The sequence below is a fragment of the Biomphalaria glabrata genome, chromosome 3 (assembly GCF_947242115.1).
Source record: "Biomphalaria glabrata chromosome 3, xgBioGlab47.1, whole genome shotgun sequence".
NCBI classification, from domain to species: domain Eukaryota; kingdom Metazoa; phylum Mollusca; class Gastropoda; family Planorbidae; genus Biomphalaria; species Biomphalaria glabrata.
In genome coordinates, this window is record NC_074713.1 from 35,345,952 (window position 1) to 35,369,625 (window position 23,674).

Below are 23,674 nucleotides of genomic sequence, written 5' to 3' on the forward strand. Positions count from 1 at the left end.
ACGCGATATAAGATCGCTACTTTTTTCTATAAGATAAGAGACTTATGTAACGCGATATAAGATCGATTTTTTTTCTGTAAGATAAGAGACTCATGTGACGCGATATAAGATCGATTCTTTTTTTTTCTATAAGATAAGAGTTTCGTGTGACGCGATATAAGATCGATACTGCCCCATCCTAGTCAGCTACTAACAGTTTGTTCCTATAAGATTTCAATTCTCGCTGTTTTTCAGCGTGTATCACGTTTCTGAAGATGTAATCGAAGTCAATGAACAGTTTTTCTTACGTCAATACTAGAAACGTCTATTCGATACTCTATTGGAGCGGTGAACTAAAGGGAAACAAACTGAAAGACAATCGAATGGACAGAAAGTTTTGATCATTGGATTGGATAGCAAGTAGAGGAGGAGGTAGGGTGGGGGAGGAGGGGTCAAATTTGAAAATCCCCTCGGGCCTCCTCCAAATGAGTGTCCCAAATTAGTTTTTACATTAAATATTACGCCATTATCTCATGTTACGATGTCCAATGTCCAAAGGCAGTGACCCCTAAAGAGGTCAAGCCCCCTGTGCTCCCAAATCTCCAGCTACGACATTGACAGCAAGTTAACCAATCAGAGAGCAGATAAAGATTTTAAACAATTAATTGATTTTGTTGAGGTTTCCTTCTCGTGAAGGGAGACAATGTCAAGTTAAAGAACCAAAGGACAACTAATGTTTATGTTCATGTTGATTTTGTTCATTAATTTTCTTTCCTACGGTCATCCTACCAGAAGTCATTTGTTGCAGTCAAAAATAGAATCAAAGTAGAGGTGTTACACTTAATAGTCAGTACCATAAGCCCACGTCTATCCTAGCACCATAAGCCCACATCTATCCTAGCACCATAAGCCACATTTATCCTAGCACCATAAGCCCACTTCTATTCTAGCACCATAAGCCCAATTGTATCCTAGCACCATAAGCCCAATTGTATCCCAGCACCATAAGCCCACATCTATCCTAGCACCATAAGACCACTTCTATCCTAGCACCATAATCCCACTTCTATTCTAGCACCATAAGCCCACTTCTATTCTAGCACCATAAGCCCTCTTCTATTCTAGCACCATAAGCCCAATTGTATCCCAGCACCATAAGCCCACTTCTATCCTAGCACCATAAGCCCACTTCTATTCTAGCACCATAAGCCCAATTGTATCCCAGCACCATAAGCCCACTTCTATTTTAGCACCATAAGCCCACTTCTATCCTAGCACCATAAGCCCAATTGTATCCCAGCACCATAAGCCCACATCTATCCTGGCACCATAAGCCCACATCTATCCTAGCACCATAAGCCCACTTCTATCCTAGCACCATAAGCCCACATCTATCCTAGCAACATAAGCCCACTTCTATTCTAGCACCATAAGCCCAATTGTATCCCAGCACCATAAGCCCACATCTATCCTAGCACCATAAGCCCACTTCTATTCTAGCACCATAATCCCACTTCTATTCTAGCACCATAAGCCCACTTCTTTTCTAGCACCATAAGCCCACTTCTATTTTAGCACCATAAGCCCTCTTCTATTCTAGCACCATAAGCCCAATTGTATCCCAGCACCATAAGCCCACTTCTATCCTAGCACCATAAGCCCACTTCTATTCTAGCACCATAAGCCCAATTTTATCCCAGCACCATAAGCCCTCTTCTATCCTAGCACCATAAGCCCACTTCTATCCTAGCACCATAAGCCCACATCTATCCTAGCCCCATAAGCCCACATCTATCCTAGCACCATAAGTCCACATCTATCCTAGCACCATAAGCCCACATCTATCCTAGCACCATAAGCCCACATCTATCCTAGCACCATAAACCCACATCTATCCTAGCACCATAAGCCCACATTTATCCTAGCACCATAAGTCCACATCTATCCTAGCACCATAAGCCCACATCTATCCTAGCACCATAAGCCCACATCTATCCTAGCACCATAAGCCCACATCTATCCTAGCACCATAAGCCCACATCTATCCTAGCACCATAAGCCCACATCTATCCTAGCACCATAAGCCCACATCTATCATAGCACCATAAACGCACCAAAATCCCAGCATCTTGAGCTCATCGCTATCCTAGCATTATAAGCACATCTCTATTCTAGCGCCATAAGTCCACTTCTATCCTAGCACTATAAGCCCCACCACTATGTGTGCACCAAACGTCCACCACTATGTATGCATCATAAGCCCACCACAATGTGTGCACACCAATATGTGAGGGCACGACATAGCCTAAATTGAGCCGATGTGCCAAAAACTATTAAATATCAAATACCCACCACTAAGTGTGGACCATAAGCCCACCACTAAGTGTGGACCATAAGCCCACCACTATGTGTGCACCATAAGCCCAGAATATTTTAGTTTTGCAAGCCAACGGATGAGCAAGTCCTTTTTACGGAAGCAAGTTTTAAAAAAAAAAGAGTTAATCATCTTGACTGTTCAAATATGCAGTCATTTGTCGTGCTTACAAGAATCAATGAATGGAGCTTGTCAATAAATCCTAATGAGTACATCCCCAGGTTTAAACAGACCTGCTCACATCGCGCAGCAGCAGTGACAAGAACTCTTCTGGGCCTGAGCTTTAAGTTTAGCTCTGCCCGATTACAAATTTGTTAAGCGACCAGATATGGTCAACATGGCGTTGGTACTCCACAAACGCATAATGGGGCGGAATTATTTTCCAAGCAAACAAAATCAAGTGGCGATCTAGGAAGAAATTCATTGGACAGCTGGTGCATTGATTTTGCAGCTAATTTCTTGACTAAAAGAGCACGTGATGTCTTGGTGAAACTGTCGTTGGAGTTCTATTGCAAATTTAGATTTCATTTCATTTAGATTTCATTTCATTTAGATTTCATTAATTGTAATAAACAAAACAAGATTGACGGGCGGAAAAGAAATGTGTCACTACACCAGTAAGCACTGAGCGGTGACTAGCCTTGAACTTTGTTCACTTCAATATATTTCAAGAAGAAGGACTACAACTTTATCGGGGCTTTAAAAAAAAATGGAAAAGCTAGCTTATTACGTCACATCTGGTTTCTATAGAAACTAAAACATAGACAGAGGCTTTTTGTGATGTCATAATGTGCACTCAAAAAGTACTGGTATCTAGTAGACATCAGGTCTTGGTATCTAGTAGACATCAGGTCTCGGTATCTAGTTGACATCAGGTCTTGGTATCTAGTAGACATCAGGTCTTGGTATCTAGTAGACATCAGGTCTTGGTATCTAGTAGACATCAGGTCTTGGTATCTAGTAGACATCAGGTCTTGGTATCTAGTAGACATCAGGTCTTGGTATCTAGTAGACATCAGGTCTTGGTATCTAGTAGACATCAGGTCTTGGTATCTAGTAGACATCAGGTCTCGGTATCTAGTTGACATCAGGTCTTGGTATCTAGTAGACATCAGGTCTTGGTATCTAGTAGACATCAGGTCTTGGTATCTAGTAGACATCAGGTCTTGGTATCTAGTAGACATCAGGTCTTGGTATCTAGTAGACATCAGGTCTTGGTATCTAGTAGACATCAGGTCTCGGTATCTAGTAGACATCAGGTCTTGGTATCTAGTAGACATCAGGTCTTGGTATCTAATAGACATCAGGTCTTGGTATCTAGTAGACATCAGGTCTTGGTATCTAGTAGATATCAGGTCTTGGTATCTAGTAGACATCAGGTCTTGGTATCTAGTAGACATCAGGTCTTGGTATCTAGTAGACATCAGGTCTTGGTATCTTGTAGACATCAGGTCTTGGTATCTAATAGACATCAGGTCTTGGTATCTAGTAGACATCAGGTCTTGGTATTTAGTAGACATCAGGTCTTGGTATATAGTAGACATCATGTCGCGTGGAAATCGTAGAAAGAGAAAATCGCATAGAGTATCGAAGTATGATTTATTCGATTGGTTCACAATTATTTCGTTTCAGTTCATAAAACTAGTTTGGCTTGAGAACTGAATTTGTGCCATTTCAATATCGTGATAGAAACGTCTGAGATTATTCTTGTTGAATGTCGATAAAACTTTCTAGATCTACTTGGACATTTCTGTTTTTGGACTTTTCTAGGAGTTGTTCAATTCAAACTAGAGTTGGGTTTGAACTTACTTAGACTTCACGTTCAACGTATTGGGCAGTCTCCACTAGCAACGTCTGCAGCCTCTTCTCAACCTGCTTCTACAGCTCTGAACTCCTCCATAAAGGTCTGGCGCTAAGTTATAATCACGTTTGCGTTTTCCTCGTATCGACCTCCTTGTCATTTTTTACCCTTGGGATGTGCGATTCAATCTGAGGACCCGCCAACCTCATGCGACGCTCAGTCACAACCTCAAGAAGAAGTACCAGTTCGGCATAAGAGTTTTCTTAATCCGTCTTAGCCAATGTTCCTGAGCCACATTTAGCTTTCTCTCGATGTTGCCTGATGATTTCCATGCCTCGCATGCAGACGTCGCCTTTGGGATGTTGACTGTTTAATAGGGGGACTTTGTCTCCAGACCAATAGCTTGGCTTTTGTTATAAGGGGACAAAGAATCATCACAGCTGAAAGTATTTCAATCAAGGAAAACAAAACTTGCCACTATGCAATAACGTGATAGCAATTACATTAGGAAATAGATCAGATTCTCTTGGACTGACAGAAAAGAGCTTCAATGAAAAGAAACAAAAGATGTCATGGAAATAAAAGAAAGTAAAAGTGCGAATAATACAAAAAGACGAGCTGGCTCTAAGGGAGATAAATGTTAAAATAAATGTGATTGTACGTACCCAACAGTCTAACATGCGAGTGTTTTTTATTCTGTGCCAAACCAAAAACTTTAATGTGTCAATGAATGCAATGTGGGTTTGTTGTTGTTTCACTGTTTATTTAGTGTGCAGCTAAGATAATTATTCCTCAAACGCCTGTTCCTGTTCATCTGTTTGCTTAAAAAAAACTGAGTTAAAACTCACTCATACCCCATGACTCGTTTCTTTCGATTATATTGTTAAGACGTGGGATTGAACTAAAGAAAATAACACATTGTTTCTCAGATCGCTGGTATCTCTCTGATTGCAGAAGTACAGTCCAATTATGATCAATCAATATCCCGGGTAAAAAGAAATAATTTTTAATGTCATAATCTCCAAATCAAATTGACATATCCCGATTCACTAACACAATGGAAAACGATCCTCAGTCAAGAAATCCAAACTCATAACTCAAAGTTTCTTTACACATTTACACACTAGTTCAGGTCATTTACACCCAACAGCATCAACACAAATCACCCTACTTTGCACGTGGAAAAATAGTTAGTCAGGGAGGAACAGGGTTACAGCAATATACATAAACAAAATCAACTCCCAACTATTATTGCAAATTAGTTGTCTGACTTCTCTTTCAACTCCACAACTACTGATGTCATCACATTACAGAAAGGGCAGTCATTCTTTGTAAATAAATACCACCACTGTACACTTTGAAAAAGAATGCATGATTTTGTTATAATTTCCAATCATGATGCGCCTGTGAGTGAGTGAAATTTTGACAGGGAATATATTTCAAGAGTCAGTAGTCTAAGTCAGTAAGCTAATTTGTGTGTGTGTATTAATAAGATATATGAACAATAACATAATTATTTCTTCGGATTTAAAAACACTTTAGTTGTACATTTAAGATTGAAACATCTCAGTTTGCGACATCTCAGTTTGCGACATCTCAGTTTGCGACATCTCAGTTTGCGACATCTCAGTTTGCGACATCTTAATTAAGGACCGATCGTTATTCTGTTTTTAAACCAACAATCACACCGAGTTTGTCACTTGTATAAACAGCAGGGAGGACTGGGTTCATGGTGGGCGGAAACATTAAGTTCGCACTGTTAAATTAGGAAGTTCTTGAAACAGTGCCGAATCACGCTAACTGGCGAGATGCTGCCACTGTGGGGTAAAGATACAGCCACTGTGGGGTAAAGATACGTCCACTGTGGGGTAAAGATACGTCCACTGTGGGGTTAAGATACGTACACTGTGGGGTAAAGATACAGCCACTGTGTGGTAAAGATACAGCCACTGTGTGGTAAAGATACAGCCACTGTGGGGTAAAGATAGTGCCACTGTGTGGTAAAGATACAGCCACTGTGTGGTAAAGATACGTCCACTATGGGGTAAAGATACGTCCACTGTGGGGTAAAGATACGTTCACTGTGGGGTAAAGATACAGCCACTGTGGGGTAAAGATACAGCCACTGTGGGGTAAAGATACGTCCACTGTAGGGTAAAGATACAGCCACTGTGGGGTAAAGATACAGCCACTGTGGGGTAAAGATACGTGCACTGTGGGGTAAAGATACGTGCACTGTGGGGTAAAGATACGTGCACTGTGGGGTAAAGATACGTGCACTGTGGGGTAAAGATACGTGCACTGTGGGGTAAAGATACGTGCACTGTGGGGTAAAGATACGTGCACTGTGGGGTAAAGATACGTGCACTGTGGGGTAAAGATACGTGCACTGTGGGGTAAAGATACGTGCACTGTGGGGTAAAGATACGTGCACTGTGGGGTAAAGATACGTCCACTGTGGGGTAAAGATACGTCCACTGTGGGGTAAAGATACGTCAACTGTGGGGTAAAGATACGTCCACTGTGGGGTAAAGATACGTCCACTGTGGGGTAAAGATACGTCCACTGTGGGGTAAAGATACGTCCACTGTGGGGTAAAGATACGTCCACTGTGGGGTAAAGATACGTCCACTGTGGGGTAAAGATACGTGCACTTTGACATCAATATAGATATTGGAAGTGGTTTGGGGTAACAATGACTCGCCCTAAACTCTTCATCATAAGATTAGCAGCGACTTGTATAAACATGGCATACATTCAGTTTGAGAGAGAAAGAGAGAGAGAACTGTGCAATATATTTGACTAGTAAACTCAAAACGAATCAATTAAATTCATTTTCAGGCCTACACAAACTTCCCAGCCCCTGACACTAGAATTTAATGCTCAAATAATCTATAATGATGTGTTTGGGGCGTAGAACACCATCAGGTGTCAGAGGATCAGGTGCTTTGATCAAACTTTCTTTTTTATACAAAACAGTTCATTTCCTTCGACTCTGAATATTCCGTATAAGAAATAACACAAACAAGCATTTATACAAGCATTTATATTTCTTAATTGTATACCAACCCGTAGAGCAAACTGAATACTTATTCTAAAAGCAAATTTTTTTTTTGTGAGATGATTTATTGAACCGTACGTTGTACTACAGTCTAGATCTAAATTTGACCAACTACCCAGAATGCAACGAGAATTTCTTTACTTCCAACTGAAGTCGCGTCTCGGGTAGCCGTGTGGGGAGTCAGTTTTTAGTTTTTTAAAAATGAAACAAAACATTTTGGTTTATGAAAAGAAAAATTGACAAATGAAACAAGAACATAGAAATAAAATGGGCGGCAGTTACTCCACATGCCAATATAAGTATATATATGCGTCCGCAGTTTGGGACCCCTGAACTCAAGAAAACAAAACAAAAATCCTTAAAAAAAAAGCTTATTTTAAGTGTAATTGTATCAATAACTTTGGATCAGTCATGTCATTAAATTTCTAATAGATCTAGACTAACAACTATAAATCAGTAGAAACATATTTTACCAATTTTTTTTTGTTTAGCGCTAGTTCAGTTTGAAGGCAAGCGCTTTACCGCTCAGCCACCGCGCATCCGGCCTAACACACACACATAAAGTGACCTAATAATACGGATAGTTCAAGTCCCCTGGCCAGCTCCTATCGTGTACCGACACACACACGGAACAGTCGGATTTGCGTAAAAAAAAACATACGTCCCTAGATGAAACATTGTGTCAGACTTCAGGTTTGACGAATAGTCAACATTTTATAATCAATCTTGCCACGTGACATTAATGTGGAATCACTTATCAAGATCAAGGCATTAACTGAAGCGATCGCTATATCATTTCTAGTGAAGTTTTCAAAGACTCTAAATGCAAGCAGCAGGTCAATCTACCCGAAGCTGAAATTGAATTTCCTGTTAAAATATGGAGTACATTTAGCAAGAGAACACTCCTTACTATTAGTTAAACCTTTGTGTGTGTGTGTGTGTGTGTGCGTGTGTGCCAAGTCACATTATATAATGGTGTGGATTGATTTTTTTTTTCAAGAAAATAATACAATACCCTAAACATTAAAAGCTTACATTACAGGACCTTACACTATAAGACATTACACAGCAAGACTTTACTATTCAAATACTTACAAGTCCTTACAGAACAAGACTCTATACTACAAGACTTTATTCTTCAAAAACTTATAAGACTGTACACAATAAGACCTTACACAACAAGACTCTATACTACAAGACTTTATTCTTCAAAAACTTATAAGACTGTACACAACAAGACCTTATACAACAAGACTCTATACTACAAGACTTTATTCTACAAAAACTTATAAGACTACACAATAAGACCTTACACAACAAGACTCTATACTACAAGACTTTATTCTACAAAAACTTATAAGACTGTACACAATAAGACCTTACACAACAAGACTCTATACTACAAGACTTTATTCTTCAAAAACTTACTTCACATTACAATACAACACGATGCACTACAAGTCATCTTCTGCAATACCGTATTTGTAATACCATCTTCTACAATATCTTACTCAGTAATACCATCTTTTACATTACCGCATTCTGTAATACCATCTTCTACAATATCTTACTCAGTAATACCATCTTTTACATTACCGCATTCTGTAATACCATCTTCTAAAATACCTTACTCAGTAATACCATCTTTTACATTACCGCATTCTGTAATACCATCTTCTAAAATACCTTACTCAGTAATACCATCTTTTACATTACCGCATTCTGTAATACTCTCTTCTAAAATACCTTTACTCTGTAATACTATTTTCTACAATACATTTACTCTGTAATACTATCTTCTACAATACCTAACTCGATGCTTCCTATACATAATATTTACGTCTACTTTCTATGACTTCATGCCCCTCCCCCCCCCCCCAACTTTCACTTGACTGTGAAAAGATCAGGTACTAATACGATCAGTCATCGATCTAAGACTTAATTCGGTTGTGTGGCTCAATGCGCTGCTGTCCCGGAGATTGAGTGACCTTATTAGTGTAACTCTCTTTCCTACGACATGAGCGGGCCAGCTGGGAGTGGACTCTCTGATGGACAAGTGGCACGGACATAATGATGAACTTGTGCGGCTACTTTGAAAGAGTTTTGATGAGAAGGATAAAATAAACCACTGGGACTGCCATGTATAGTTGTGTTTCTGAACTCTGTGTGTGTGGGATGAGTTTTAGATGCGTGTGTTATGAGCTGAAGATGTGTGTGTTATGAGCTGAAGATGTGTTTGTTATGAGCTGAAAATGTGTGTGTTTAGGAGCTAAAAATGTGTGTGTTTAGGAGCTGAAGATGTATGTGTAGGAGCTGAAAATGTGTGTGTTTAGGAGCTGAAGATGGGCGTGTTTAGGAGCTGGAGATGTGTGGGTTAAAGCTGTAGATGTGTGTGTGTGTTTGGGCTGTTTATGTGTGTTTACAAACCTACCTTTCCTAGCTCCAAGCCGCTGTGTGTTGGGAAGATGTCTAGAGAAGATCTACAAAGTACAAGATGAAAAACAAAACTGGGGAGCACCGTTTCCAAACCCCAAATAATTAGAATGTCAAGTCATGAATGTAATGCATCATCATCACTCTTATGAGTTCCTCATGGAACATAGAGCCTCGACAAAAACACGCCACTCTCCATGGTCTCTTGCTAGTTCCTCATGGAACATAGGCCTCGACAAAAACACGCCACTCTCCATGGTCTCTTGCTAGTTCCTCATGGAACATAGGGCCTCGACAAAAACACGCCACTCTCCATGGTCTCTTGCTAGTTCCTCATGGAACATAGGGCCTCGACAAAAACACGCCACTCTCCATGGTCTCTTGCTAGTTCCTCATGGAACATAGGGCCTCGACAAAAACACGCCACTCTCCACGGTCTCTTGCTATTTTATTGATGGTTTCCCAGCTCTTCCTAGTCTTCTCTGCTTCTTCAAGTACACTGCGTCGCCATGTTCTTTTTGGTCTTCCTCTGCGTCTTGTTCCCTGGGGGTTCCACTCTAAGGCCTGCCTAGCTCTGTTACTGGTATCTTTTCTAAGGGTGTGAAAAATCCATCTCCACTTCCTCTCTAAGATCTGCACTTCTGTCGTTATCTATATTATAAAGTAGAATGTGTGGTGTAGCCTATGTATGGATGTATGTTAGGCCTACTTATAGACATCCAAACCGCTTGACCAATCTTGATAAAACTAGGCAGGAATGTTCCTTGGGTACCAACTTAGACCGTAGTGTATGTATTGTAGCCCTAAAACAAACTTAAGACCCTCAAAAAAAATAAAGTTGTCCGACTCTATTACAGCTATAGTATTTTATGGATCTAGGCCATGTCTACAATGTTGACATGAGAAAAGATAGAAAGGATTTAGACCTAGATCTAATTTTAAGAAATACACTTTGCGCAGGTAGTTTTTTACTTTGACACACGAAAATACAAAAGAAGATCCATTGATTTCATTATATAATAACATTAACCTTCAATTTTGTGTTTCAAAAGCATTTTTTACATTAATTAGTTCCCTATATCTGTGATTACAGATTTCCTGACGAACATTCTTTCATTAGACAATACCGTAATGAATCGCGTACTAAATATTAATTCGTTTAATTGTTTACTTTATAATCCCTTCCCTAGATCTAAAACTCTAATTCAACTCTAAGATGATAGAACTTCTCTTCGCACAGATAGTTTTATACTTTAATACATTAACATATTAATTAAAGTCCATTCATTTCATATTTTGATCATGAATCATATAAACATTCAAATTTGGTTTTCTAAAGCTACATTCGTTTACGAAAGCTGCGAAGCCGAGTTGAGATAGGCCTAGATCTATATTCATTCATGAATCGCGTACAAAAAATTATTTCGTTTAATTGTTACTTTATAATCCCATCCCTAGATCTAAAACTCTAATTCAACACTAAGATGATAAAACTTCTCTTCGCACAGATAGTTTTATACTTTAACACATAAAAATATTAATTAAAGTCCATTCACTTTTTATTTTGATCAAATAAACATTCAAATTTGGTTTTCTAAAGCTACATTCGTTTACGAAAGCTGCGAAGCCGAGTTGAGATAGGCCTAGATCTATATTCATTCATGAATCGCGTACTAAAAATTATTTCGTTTAATTGTTCACTTTATAATCCCATTCATTTAACAAAGCTATCGCTCTTTTCGTTTTTAATAGATAAGAATGTATCGACCTCGGGTAAACCCATTTTCGCAAAACTAATTTTATTTTCGTAACGAAAGAGAAATTACGTGAAAGGATTATTAGCTAAGTTTAACATACATCTAAATCCAATCCACTAGATTATTCAAAAGCATTTTTTACATAAATTAGTTCCTGATATCTGTGACTACAGATTTCCTGGCGAACATTATTTCATTAGACATTACCAATGGTTACACATTAACACATCTCTCTACTGAGTCTATTCCTAGGCCTAGGTCTAAAACTCTTATTGAACTCTAAGATGATAAAACTTCTTTTCGCAAAGATAGTTTTGTGCTTTAACACATAAATATACTAATTATTGTCCATTCATTTCATATTTTAATCAAATTAACATTCAAATTTGTTTTTCTAAAGCATTTTAATACATTCGTTCGCTGTTCGCTAAAGCTGCGTAGCCGTGTTGAGATAGGCCTATATTCATTCATGAAAAAAGGTCACGCATGCACAGCACAGAATGAACTCTATAAAAGCCAATGTTTAACTCTAGATTAGTGTAGATTTAGATCTATGTCTACCTCAATATATACTTTATACTTTATACACATGAACATACAAAATTTAGTCTATTCATCTCAAATTTTAATCAAATATATGTAGGCCTACAAGCAAATGTTTTAATTTGAAAAAAAAAAAAAGATTTAAGCCTATTAGCTATTTTGATTTGATAGCTTCATTCACACTATTTTTATATTGACACATTTGCTTTACTTATTACATTATTATTTCGTTTAATTGTTTACAAAACACTCTCAGTGACTATATCAACAGTAATGCGCAAATAAAGACCTGCGGGTCGCGGGTAACATCTGTCTAGTATATATATATATATATTAAACTTTGTCCGGGGGAGGGAGCGGATAGGTGAAAGTGCTACAAGAATTAACAGGCCCAGAATATGAGTGCGTAAATATGGCGGGGGCACATTAGGATCGTTCAAATGAAGCCCGCTTATTAAAATAAAATAAAATGAGAGAGGAAAGAGAGAGCGGGACCTGAAATTTCATGTAATATGTAATGAAAGTAAAGTAATGAATGTAATGAAAGTAAAGTAATGAATGTAATGAAAGTAAAGTAATGAATGTAATGAAAGTAAAGTAATGAATGTAATGAAAGTAAAGTAATGAATGTAATGAAAGTAAAGTAATGAATGTAATGAAAGTAAAGTAATGAATGTAATGAAAGTAAAGTAATGAATGTAATGAAAGTAAAGTAATGAATGTAATGAAAGTAAAGTAATGAATGTAATGAAAGTAAAGTAATGAATGTAATGAAAGTAAAGTAATGAATGTAATGTAATTTATAATGAATGCAATGTAATGAATGTAACGTGATGATGTAATAAATTAAATGAAGAATTTGTCAAAACTTCTTGTTATATAACAAACTTAAAGGAAATGGAAGAAGTTAGTGACTGACCCATGACGTGTACGAGTCCTTCTCTGTAGTGACCACACACTGGCTCTCCTTGTACTGCTCGTGGACGTACTTGGGAAACTCCAGCCCCATGATCAGACCGATGGCTAGCAGTAAGACGCCAACTAAGACGATCCCTAGTCCCAAGATGTGGGTAGACACAGTCCGTCCCCGGGCCTCAGATCCGTAGTCAGTGTCTGTTCTGTCCTTAAGTGACCAGGCTCCAGGCGCGTGGTGATCGTGAGACCCTCGTACCATGGACACCTGGTAGGATCTCGGCATACTACACTCAAGTACACGGCGAGGGTACAGCGGTCAGTCTGGAGAGGGACATTGTCCATGACTGACGCGTGCATGGTCTCTAAAAGACGCTGGCATTAAAGTTGAAGTTATCAAGTCCAATCACGTCATGACTTTTAAGATTAGAAATAACGCTCAGGGCGATGACTAGACGATACTTAGATGCATAATCTACTTTAACATAACATCCATCAGATAACGCTCAGGCTGTAAAGTAAACAAGAAAAAAAGTGCGTAATAATAATTTAATTAATGTAAACTTACGGTAAATATTCTTGTATTCAAGTCAACAACAAGACTTATAAACACAGATTAGAAGAGCTGCTCGTTATTCATATCCTAATCTATCTTCATCCACTAGCAAAACTACAGTGTTCTATGATTTGTGATGATACAAGAATATTCTATGATCTGTGATGATACAAGAATGTTCTATGATCTGTGATTATACAAGAGTGTTCTATGATGTGTGATGATACAAGAATGTTCTATGATCTGTGATGATACAAGAGTGTTCTATGATCTGTGATGATACAAGAATGTTCTATGATCTGTGATGATACAAGAATATTCTATGATCTGTGATGATACAAGAATGTTCTATGATCTGTGATGATACAAGAGTGTTCTATGATCTGTGATGATGCAAGAGTGTTCTATTATTTGTGATGATACAAGAATGTTCTATGATGTGTGATGATACAAGAATGTTCTATGATGTGTGATGATACAAGAGTGTTCTATGATCTGTGATGATGCAAGAGTGTTCTATTATTTGTGATGATACAAGAATGTTCTATGATGTGTGATGATACAAGAATGTTCTATGATCTGTGATGATACACGAATGTTTCATGATGTATGATAATACAAGAATGTTCCATGATGTGTGATGATACAAGAATGTTCTATGATCTGTGATGACGCAATAATGTTCTATGATCTTTGATGATATAAGATAAGAATATTCTATGATCTGCTATGATTTTCTATGATCTGTGATAATACAAGAATGTTATGTGATCTGTGATGATGAAAGAATGTTCAACTATCTGTGATGATAAAAGAATATCCTGGAATTTTGATGATCTAGAATGTTCTATGATCTGTTATGATGCAAGAATATTCTATGATCTGTGATGATGCAAGAATGTTCTGTGCTATAATGCAAGATTGTTATATGATCTGTGCTGAAGCAAGAATGTTCTATGATCTATGATGATACAAAAATGTTCTATGATTTATAATGATACACAAATGTTTTATGATCTTTAAGGATACAAGAATGATCTATGATCTGTCATGATCTAGAATGTTGAATGATCTGTGAAGATACAATAATATGATATATTAAGTTCGATATATTAAGATTAGCTGATGTAAAATATATATATATATATTGTTACGAATCTCACTATCCAGGCTCTCTGCAAACTGCACCATACACCACCAACTTAAAGAACTTGACAAGTCAGGGCTCCGAAATAACGTAAAGGTTTAATGTCCATAAATAACAGCCAATACTGTACAATTGGCAGCACGTAGAACAGTACAAATAGCTCTGCGATAACAAATATCTCTCCGATAACACCGTTCCGCCGTATCAAGTCTTGCACTGGCCTCTCCGTCTCGTTCCGGGCTTGCACTGGGTTCAACAGTTCGGGACTGACTTCACACACTTGGGCTCGTTGTGTCGGACTCGATCACAGACCAAGATCAAGACGCCGTTCGTCTCAACTGTACTTGACAGTACTCCGCACTGAACCGTCGTAATGCTCCGTACAGGACCACACCGTTGAACTGTGCTGTAGTCGACCGTGTTCTGAACTCCTGTCGTAGACCCGCTTTCTGAACCGTCTTGACTGCGACACCTCCGCTCTTATATAGGGTCCCTACTGGCTTTCTCGAACCGGACAGAACGCCGCTCGACGTTTCTAGGTGGTCAGATGACTGCAATTCTCGTGACGCTTCTGAGCTGTGTTCACGACGCCGATCCTTCCCGAACCGTCATGTTGAAACTCGTCTCGGCTGACCGTCGTAGCTCGTCACGGTTGACCGCTCGTCTAGCGCTGGCCTGGGGCGATTTGCGTCGGCTGACTACACACACCACTATCTCCATCTGTGCCACCACCAGGTTTATAACAATATATATGAATCTTTGATGTTACAAAGATGAAGGATAGTGTATCTCCACTGCATGAAAGAAAACATGCAAAATAAAATATTATTAAAACTTTTTTTTCGCAAAAATCACTGCCTTATATTTCAATCCTGCAGGAATAAACTCTTTTTTTTCTAAATAAAATAAAATTAATTAATTAATTACCACTAATTTGATTAATTAATTGGTTAACCTTTTTTTTATTGATTTTAATGTCATTCACTAGGAATAAATGTGCAAAATTTCAACTTGATCCGAGAATGGGAAAAGAGAGGGAAACTTGTACAAAAGTTAAAAGGAAATAACTCCACATCTACAGCCACATATCTAAATAAGTAGCATTTATTTCTCTTTTTCGATACTAAACACAATAATTAATTACCAGTTTTTATTAACCGATAGGTTAATTTTTATTGAGTTATGTTTTGAAAGGTGCAATAAATAACTGTTTACATTTTCAACTTGCTCCGAGAATGGGCGTGAGAGAAATAGCGTGTTTAAAAATTGTACCGACAGACAAATTGGGTTGATCATGAATTTCTGTAAATATGTCTTCAAATCATAGATCACAGGAATTTCTTGAACATTGTCAAATTTAGACTTGAAAATGCCCTATATTATTTGAGATATGGGGCACTTTACAAGTTCTGATAGGTCAGTGCTAAATATTTCTTTGGGTCACTAAACACTAGCTTATGTTGCCTATGTGTAAATCCGGCCCTGTTCTTGAATCCTCAGAAATTCCTTGAGAGGTTTTCTATTCAAACTGGTTTGTACCACATAACAAATATTTTAGCACGAAATTAAAAGTCATGTATTTCCCTAACTCAAGGTACAATGTAATAAATTGTCCTTTAGTTTGTCGTTTTAATACTTTTGTCGCTGTCTAAATTTTAAAAATTTGATTTAAAAAAAAATAGCTAGTTGAGTTTTGACATGTCTTTCTACAAGTAAATGTCAATTGAAGTCTCATTCAAGTCTCGTCTCGAGTCAATGACTTCTATTTTTGTTGTTTTTGTTGAAGAGTCGGTTGGAAACTTTTAAAAGCTTTCAGATATTTAAAATTTAATGAATCTTGATTGGTGTATGTATTGATTTTCTTTAGCTAGTTGGAGACAGATGAACTCTCCTATCTGTAAGTTTATCTCCCTCTTACAAGCACGTACATCTATGTTTATGTTTGCTATGCTTTGTACGTAGGACTCGGATGGTGAAACACACGGGACTATATATGTTAGAGTGTGTAGCATTCTGGCCTACATAGGAAATGGAAAGACCCTATGTGTTGTACAGTGCAGAGGTTCTCAAACGTGTTTAGTTCAGGGACCCCTTTGCAAGCAATACGGTGTTAGAGGACCCCCGACAGCCTGATTTGTCTGCCCAAATCCTATATTTCTAAAGCTGCAGTGCGGGATGTTACGCTCTGCTCTCTTCACAATGTAATAATAGACGAAGCCTTAAGAACTTTTGTCAGTCACTGTTGTCGCATTGCTGATCATTTTCTGCTGATTTGTTAGAATTGTATTGATGGAAGTTAAAATAAATCTACGGGTTTGTCTTTTAGTTCATTCTGATTTGATACAAAATGAGGCTTCATCTTAGCAGGTTACAAACCTTTGTTCGAGAACACATCGAGACAAGTGACACATTGACACACTGTGGCTGTTGTCTTTCTACGGTACAAATCCGAAGTTTAGATATTCAGAAGCAACTGACGTCATTTTGCCTTACATGGTGCAGTCTCTCTTACAGCATCCTGTGTCAGTTCATTGTCACTATTTTCATCACTCTCCTGCTCTTACAGCATCGTGTGTCAGTTCATTGTCACTATTTTCATCACTCTCCTGCTCTTACAGCATCGTGTGTCAGTTCATTGTCACTATTTCCATCACTCTCCTGCTCTTACAGCATCGTGTGTCAGTTCATCCAGTTTAATAAACTGATCTAGATCAAATCAATACGTGACATTGAATGATATTTTTGTGTGTATGCTTCTTGTCCATGTCCTCGAATTTCTAAATTCGTTTTAATTTACATTTTTTTTTTTCAATAAAGTCATGCTGTTATTTTATAAAATTAAAAATCAAAAGATTTTTAGTACTTTTAATTAAAGGTTGTAAAATGCTCAATAAATGGTCATAATTTTCAAAGCCAGATTGGCTGACAAATTCAGATTGGCTAAGTTCAGATTGGCTGACAAGTTCAGATTGGCTGACAAGTTCAGATTGGCTGACGACAAGTTCAGATTGGCTGACAAGTTCAGATTGACTGACAAGTTCAGATTGGCTGACAAGTTCAGATTGGCTGACGACAAGTTCAGATTGGCTGACGACAAGTTCAGATTGACTGACAAGTTCAGATTGGCTGACAGGTTCAGATTGGCTGACAAGTTCAGATTGGCTGACAAGTTCAGATTGGCTGACGACAAGTTCAGATTGGCTGACAAGTTCAGATTGGCTGACAAGTTCAGATTGGCTGACGACAAGTTCAGATTGGCTGACGACAAGTTCAGATTGGCTGACAAGTTCAGATTGGCTGACAAGTTCAGATTGGCTAAGTTCAGATTGGCTGACAAGTTCAGATTGGCTGACAAGTTCAGATTGGCTGACAAGGCTGACAAGTTCAGATTGGCTGACAAGTTCAGATATGGCTGACAAGTTCAGATTGGCTGACAAGTTCAGATTGGCTAAGTTCAGATTGGCTGACAAGTTCAGATTGGCTAAGTTCAGATATGGCTGACAAGTTCAGATTGGCTGACAAGTTCAGATTGGCTAAGTTCAGATATGGCTGACAAGTTCAGATATGGCTGACAAGTTCAGATTGGCTGACAAGTTCTCCTTCTTCCCTAGTGCTATTAGAGGATGGGAAGTGTTGCATAAATCAGCCAGGAAAAAAGAACAACAATGACTTAGATTTTAAGTCTCAACAAGGAAGACTCGATTGACACGTGGATACGCTTAGGACGTAATTATCTTCTGCTAAGAAGTAACGTATGCAATTGATAAGATAAGATTAAAAACACAAATAAATCCTATAGGATTTGTTAAACCGGAACATTTTTATCTTATTTGATGATTGTATGTACATTTTTTACCCTTTGCGATTTAGTCTGTACTATATACGCGCGCATTGTTTAAGATGTGGTTTATGTCTCTATGCATGTTATTATGTTTTTATGTATGAATGAATGTATGTTGTGCAGCTAATAGTAGAGTATGTAAATTGTTTTCAAATAGTTGACCTCAACTTTACGTCATTTCCTGTTTTCTGAGTTGATTTGTCTCCCTTCACCATGCTGTAGTTCAGTGTTTCCAAAACTGTGTTCCGCGGAACCCTAGTGTTCCCGAAGGCATGAATATGTGTTCCACCAACTACTGGATTAATTAAAAAGTAGGCCACCACGTGAATTGATCTCCCTAAAAGAAAATAAGACAAGTGTTTCGCTACATACTCAGAATCTGCAAAGTGTTCCATTATGGGAAAAGTTTGGAAACGCTGCTTTGGTTATAATTACTGCCTCGTGACATCTAAATATAGACACAAACGATATCTCATCGTCTAGAGTCTAGAGTCTAGACGTAGGTAGCATTCTTTTATAGACATGGGTGCCACCACAGTAATTTAAAGGTGGAAGTTGTGGCAGCATAAAACATTCCGTGAGATCGAAAAAAAAAAAAGGTATCCAAAGGGGAAAAACTCTGTCCTTAAAACTATACCAATAATGTACAAGGTATTTCCCTTATTTGATATCAAACAAAATAATTAATTACCAATAATTAATATGACTAATTGAGTATTTTCTTTATAGATTCGTTTTTTTTAGGTGCAATAAATAATTGTTTAAAGTATCAACTTGATCGGAAAATGCGTGAGGGAGAAATAGCGTTAACAATTATTTAAGGGGAATAAACCCAACAAATTTAGCCATACCTTTGAATACTGAAGGATTAATTTTCCTTGTTGCTATTAAACAAAATTATTAATTACCAGTAAGTAATTGTCCGTCCAATTAGTTACTTTTAAAAATTGATTATGTCTACGTCAATGAATACTTGTGTAAAGTTACAACTTGATCCGAGAATGGGTGTGGGAGAAATAACGTGTACACACTTTTTACCAGACAGACAGACAGCGTGAGTTGATATAAGCTTTGTAAGAAGATAGTGACAGCAAACAGCGGAATATTGAAAAATGTTTCCAGGTGTGTCTTAGGAAGTAGTATTCTATTCTTTAGAGTAAATTAGTTTCCGGACCAAATCTCTTACTGAACCATCAAGTGATTCTCTGTATAAAAGAAACAAAGAATCTACGCTATTTGTTACTTATTTTATATCAAACTTAAGATATATCAGACAATCAATATTTCCCTTGACGAGGTTGCAGGATTTAGTAACAGACATATAGCTTAAGATAACCGAAAACAAGTAGCCTACATAGAGGTTTCGTATTTTTCTTGTCCATCAATAGACTATTTTTCTCTGGAGCTTTTCTTCTTCAACTATTCCCTCAACAGTAAGTCACGTGTCTGGTGAAGTAGCCTCCATTTCGTTTCATTTCTTTTATTGTCGTTTAACATTTGGAAGTTCTTTGGGAAAACGGAAGTCAAATGTCTGCCCCATGGCCTTGTGGGTCTTGACAAGTGCACTAAGACAAAGATAAAACTCGTATAGAAGAGACACAAAGATACACACTAACACAAACTCGTATTGAAGAGACACAAAGATACACACTAACACAAACTCGTATAGAAGAGACACAAAGATACACACTAACACAAACTCGTATAGAAGAGACACAAAGATACACACTAACACAAACTCGTATAGAAGAGACACAAAGATACACACTAACACAAACTCGTATAGAAGAGACACAAAGATACACACTAACACAAACTCGTATAGAAGAGACACAAAGATACACACTAACACAAACTCGTATAGAAGAGACACAAAGATACACACTAACACAAACTCGTATAGAAGAGACACAAAGATACACACTAACACAAACTCGTATTGAAGAGACACAAAGATACACACTAACACAAACTCGTATAGAAGAGACACAAAGATACACACTAAACGTTTTCCTAGCGGAGATTCATAGAAGATAAATATCGTGAACATGGGAGATAATTGGCCTATCGTACGTTCCAAGTAATATAGATATATTGTTACGTATTTCTGAATCTTCTGGCTAGAAGTATTAGTTGGCACACAAATAAAAACACAGCAAAGAACTTGACGACTAAACTTTCAGTTTCATTTAACTTTAATGACTATTAACTCTAACAATTCGTTACTGTAACATGTAGCGTAGAAGACTGAACAATATCTGTCAGTTTACAGTTAGCTATAATTCGTTGCAATTCATCTCTTCACTTCGTTGCAATTCATCTCTTCTCAACTTTCCTCGAGCCGTATTCCACAGAACAGACCAACGACACACTTCCCAGTGTCGCTCCAGGTCTCCCAAAGCTGAACCAAGTCGTACTCAAGTCTACCGAATCAGAGCCGCACACGTCTTACATCGACTGTATCGACTGTAACGGCTCAAGTCCACTGTAGTTCGCTGTATAGACTTTAACGACTGTAGTCCACTCCAGTTAACTCTACCCTAGTTAACTTGCATCGAGTCGTACACATTTCTCTTCCACAGAGCCGCACACGTCTTACATAGTCTGTATCGACTGTAACGGCTCACTCACGACTCCATACGACTGACTTTCACATTAACTCTCTGGCTTATATAGAGTCCCTAATCGCTTCTCCAAAGTTGCACAAACACTCCTAGTATCCTCTGGAATAACATGTCAGGAAACGTCACATCCTGTCTTTATTCATACATGTAGATTCCAGAAAACACTCGCTGCAGTGTCATCAAGTCGGGGTCACACGTAGTGACCTTTATCTGTCACTGTTCATTAGTAACTGTCCCCCTACTTAGATCTGTTCGTCCCCTGGAACAACACGTGAGGACACGTCACATCCTGTCTTTGTTTGTACATGTACATTCCAGGAAACACCCGCTGCTGTGTTATCTCGTCGGGGTCACACGTTAACCTCTTCCTGTCACTGGTCATTTGTAACAATATATATAGGCCTATATACATATTAAAATGAACAATCATTGGAAGAGCGCTCTGTGCATTGAAACACTACTAGAGATTACAGTAGAGTCTAAAATACACTCAATTAAAACATTTAAAATCTTTCAAAAGTCACAGATGGAAGTAGAGATTGAACTTCTTGTTTGCTCACCTGTGAGCTGCCCAGTTTGGATTGAGACTAGTGAACTTCTTGAAAACACCAGAACAAAACACTTTAGAGAACATTCGATACAGTCCATACACATGTTCCAGACAGAGAGACCTCTAAAAGTTCATACACATGTTCCAGACAGAGAGACCTCTAAAAGTTCATACACATGTTCCAGACAGAGAGACCTCTAAAAGTTCATACACATGTTCCAGACAGAGAGATCTCTAAAAGTCCATACACATGTTCCAGACAGAGAGACCTCTAAAAGTTCATACACATGTTCCAGACAGAGAGACCTCTAAAAGTTCATACACATGTTCCAGACAGAGAGATCTCTAAAAGTTCATACACATGTTCCAGACAGAGAGATCTCTAAAAGTTCATACACATGTTCCAGACAGAGAGATCTCTAAAAGTTCATACACATGTTCCAGACAGAGAGATCTCTAAAAGTTCATACACATGTTCCAGACAGAGAGACCTCTAAAAGTTCATACACATGTTCCAGACAGAGAGACCTCTAAAAGTTCATACACATGTTCCAGACAGAGAGATCTCTAAAAGTTCATACACATGTTCCAGACAGAGAGATCTCTAAAAGTTCATACACATGTTCGAGACAGAGAGATCTCTAAAAGTTCATACACATGTTCCAGAGAGATCTCTAAAAGTTCATACACATGTTCCAGACAGAGAGATCTCTAATAAATCTTATGACGTGGTTTCATTTTTCCCATTCTAATTGATTTATGTAAGCTTCAGAATCAAATTTAGGGAATTTATTCTTGATCGAGAGAATTCACTCACTCAGCCTAGTCCAACAAAACTCAAGAATAGTTGAAACTCGCTGTTCAGATGTAGCAAATAGATGTGACGTATTCAATCTTGAAACTAACGGCTAAAGAAAAAAATGTCTTCTCGTGTTATCGTTCTCCGAAATCAATGTCTTCAGAAAGAACTTCCGCCTCCATCTTGACTGCAATCAATATGATGCATCGATCTGAGTCAGGTTTTACTAGCTGCCAATTGTTTTCAGGATGACCAATTGGAGTGGCCAAGTTGCTAGGTTCAAGCAGGTCTCAAGTTCTAGTAGTGTACTGCAATGTCAGCCTATGGTCACACAGAATAGAAATCATGACCAAAATAAACAAAAACAAAATAAGGTCATAACTAGCTGTGTCTCTCAACAAGTTGTCACAACCACTGCCTGCTACTAGACAGAGATAAACAAAGAGACTTTTTCCGCCTCTTTTCAAGGCGATCACCAGCGTTGATAGTTTTAGAATACTTTAAATAGATATTTAGGTTTCTCTCGATGTTATTGAATGCTGTTCTGTCCCTATTTTTATTGGCCAAACGTTAGTTTTATTTCCTTGTTTTTAGAAGACATAGTGTTATAATTTGTTGAGATCAAAGATACTTGTTTTTAGAAGACATTGTGTTATAATTTGTTGAGATCAAAGATACTTATGTTTAGAAGACATAGTGTTATAATTGAGTGAAATCAAAGTTCTGTGTTGCCAAGACACGTTTTGACACAGACAATGCTGACTCTAAACGTGATACTGATTCAGTCTGAACTATGACAATATCCAAATCTCTGTATTTGAAATAGTATGGGCTTGTTGTATCTTATATGCGCTTGAGTGCTTTCAATACACAAAACTCTAAACCACAACAGACAAATACAAAACTTTAAGCTAGTAAAATACTCAGAAAGAGACAATACTAAAAACACATTTCAAGTTGCTGGAACAAACTAATTTAAAAAAAAATAAAAAATAAAGTTCTTTCCATACGGCGGTCCAGCATTGATTGCATTCGAAAGAAACAAAAACACATTTAAATCTATTCTTGACATGAGCGACTGCGTGAGCACATTGAATAGCCGCATCATCGCGTATAGGCTAATGACTACATTACATATTGGCAGTAGAGAGTTTCATTGTAGTGTATATTGACTAATGACTACATTACATATTGGCAGTAGAGAGTTTCATTGTAGTGTATATTGACTAATGACTACATTACATATTGGCCGTAGGGTGTTTCATGGTAGTGTATATTGACTAATGACTACATTACA

At 37.9% G+C, this 23,674-nt stretch overlaps 1 protein-coding gene across 4 annotated transcripts in view; it reads right to left on the reverse strand.

Annotated features, from left to right (window-relative positions):
* Window positions 1-23,674, reverse strand: part of LOC106051934 (uncharacterized) — a 100,093-nt gene that overhangs the window by 62,445 nt on the left and 13,974 nt on the right. For 3 of the 4 annotated variants that reach the window (XM_056024738.1, XM_056024736.1, XM_056024737.1), the window contains exon 2: window positions 12,868-13,371. The exons of the other annotated variant lie outside the window; for it this stretch is intronic. In XM_056024738.1, the coding sequence (XP_055880713.1) occupies window positions 12,868-13,146 (279 nt within the window). In that variant the 5' untranslated portion in view covers window positions 13,147-13,371. The remainder of the gene's footprint in view (window positions 1-12,867; window positions 13,372-23,674) is intronic. 4 annotated transcript variants of the gene reach the window in all.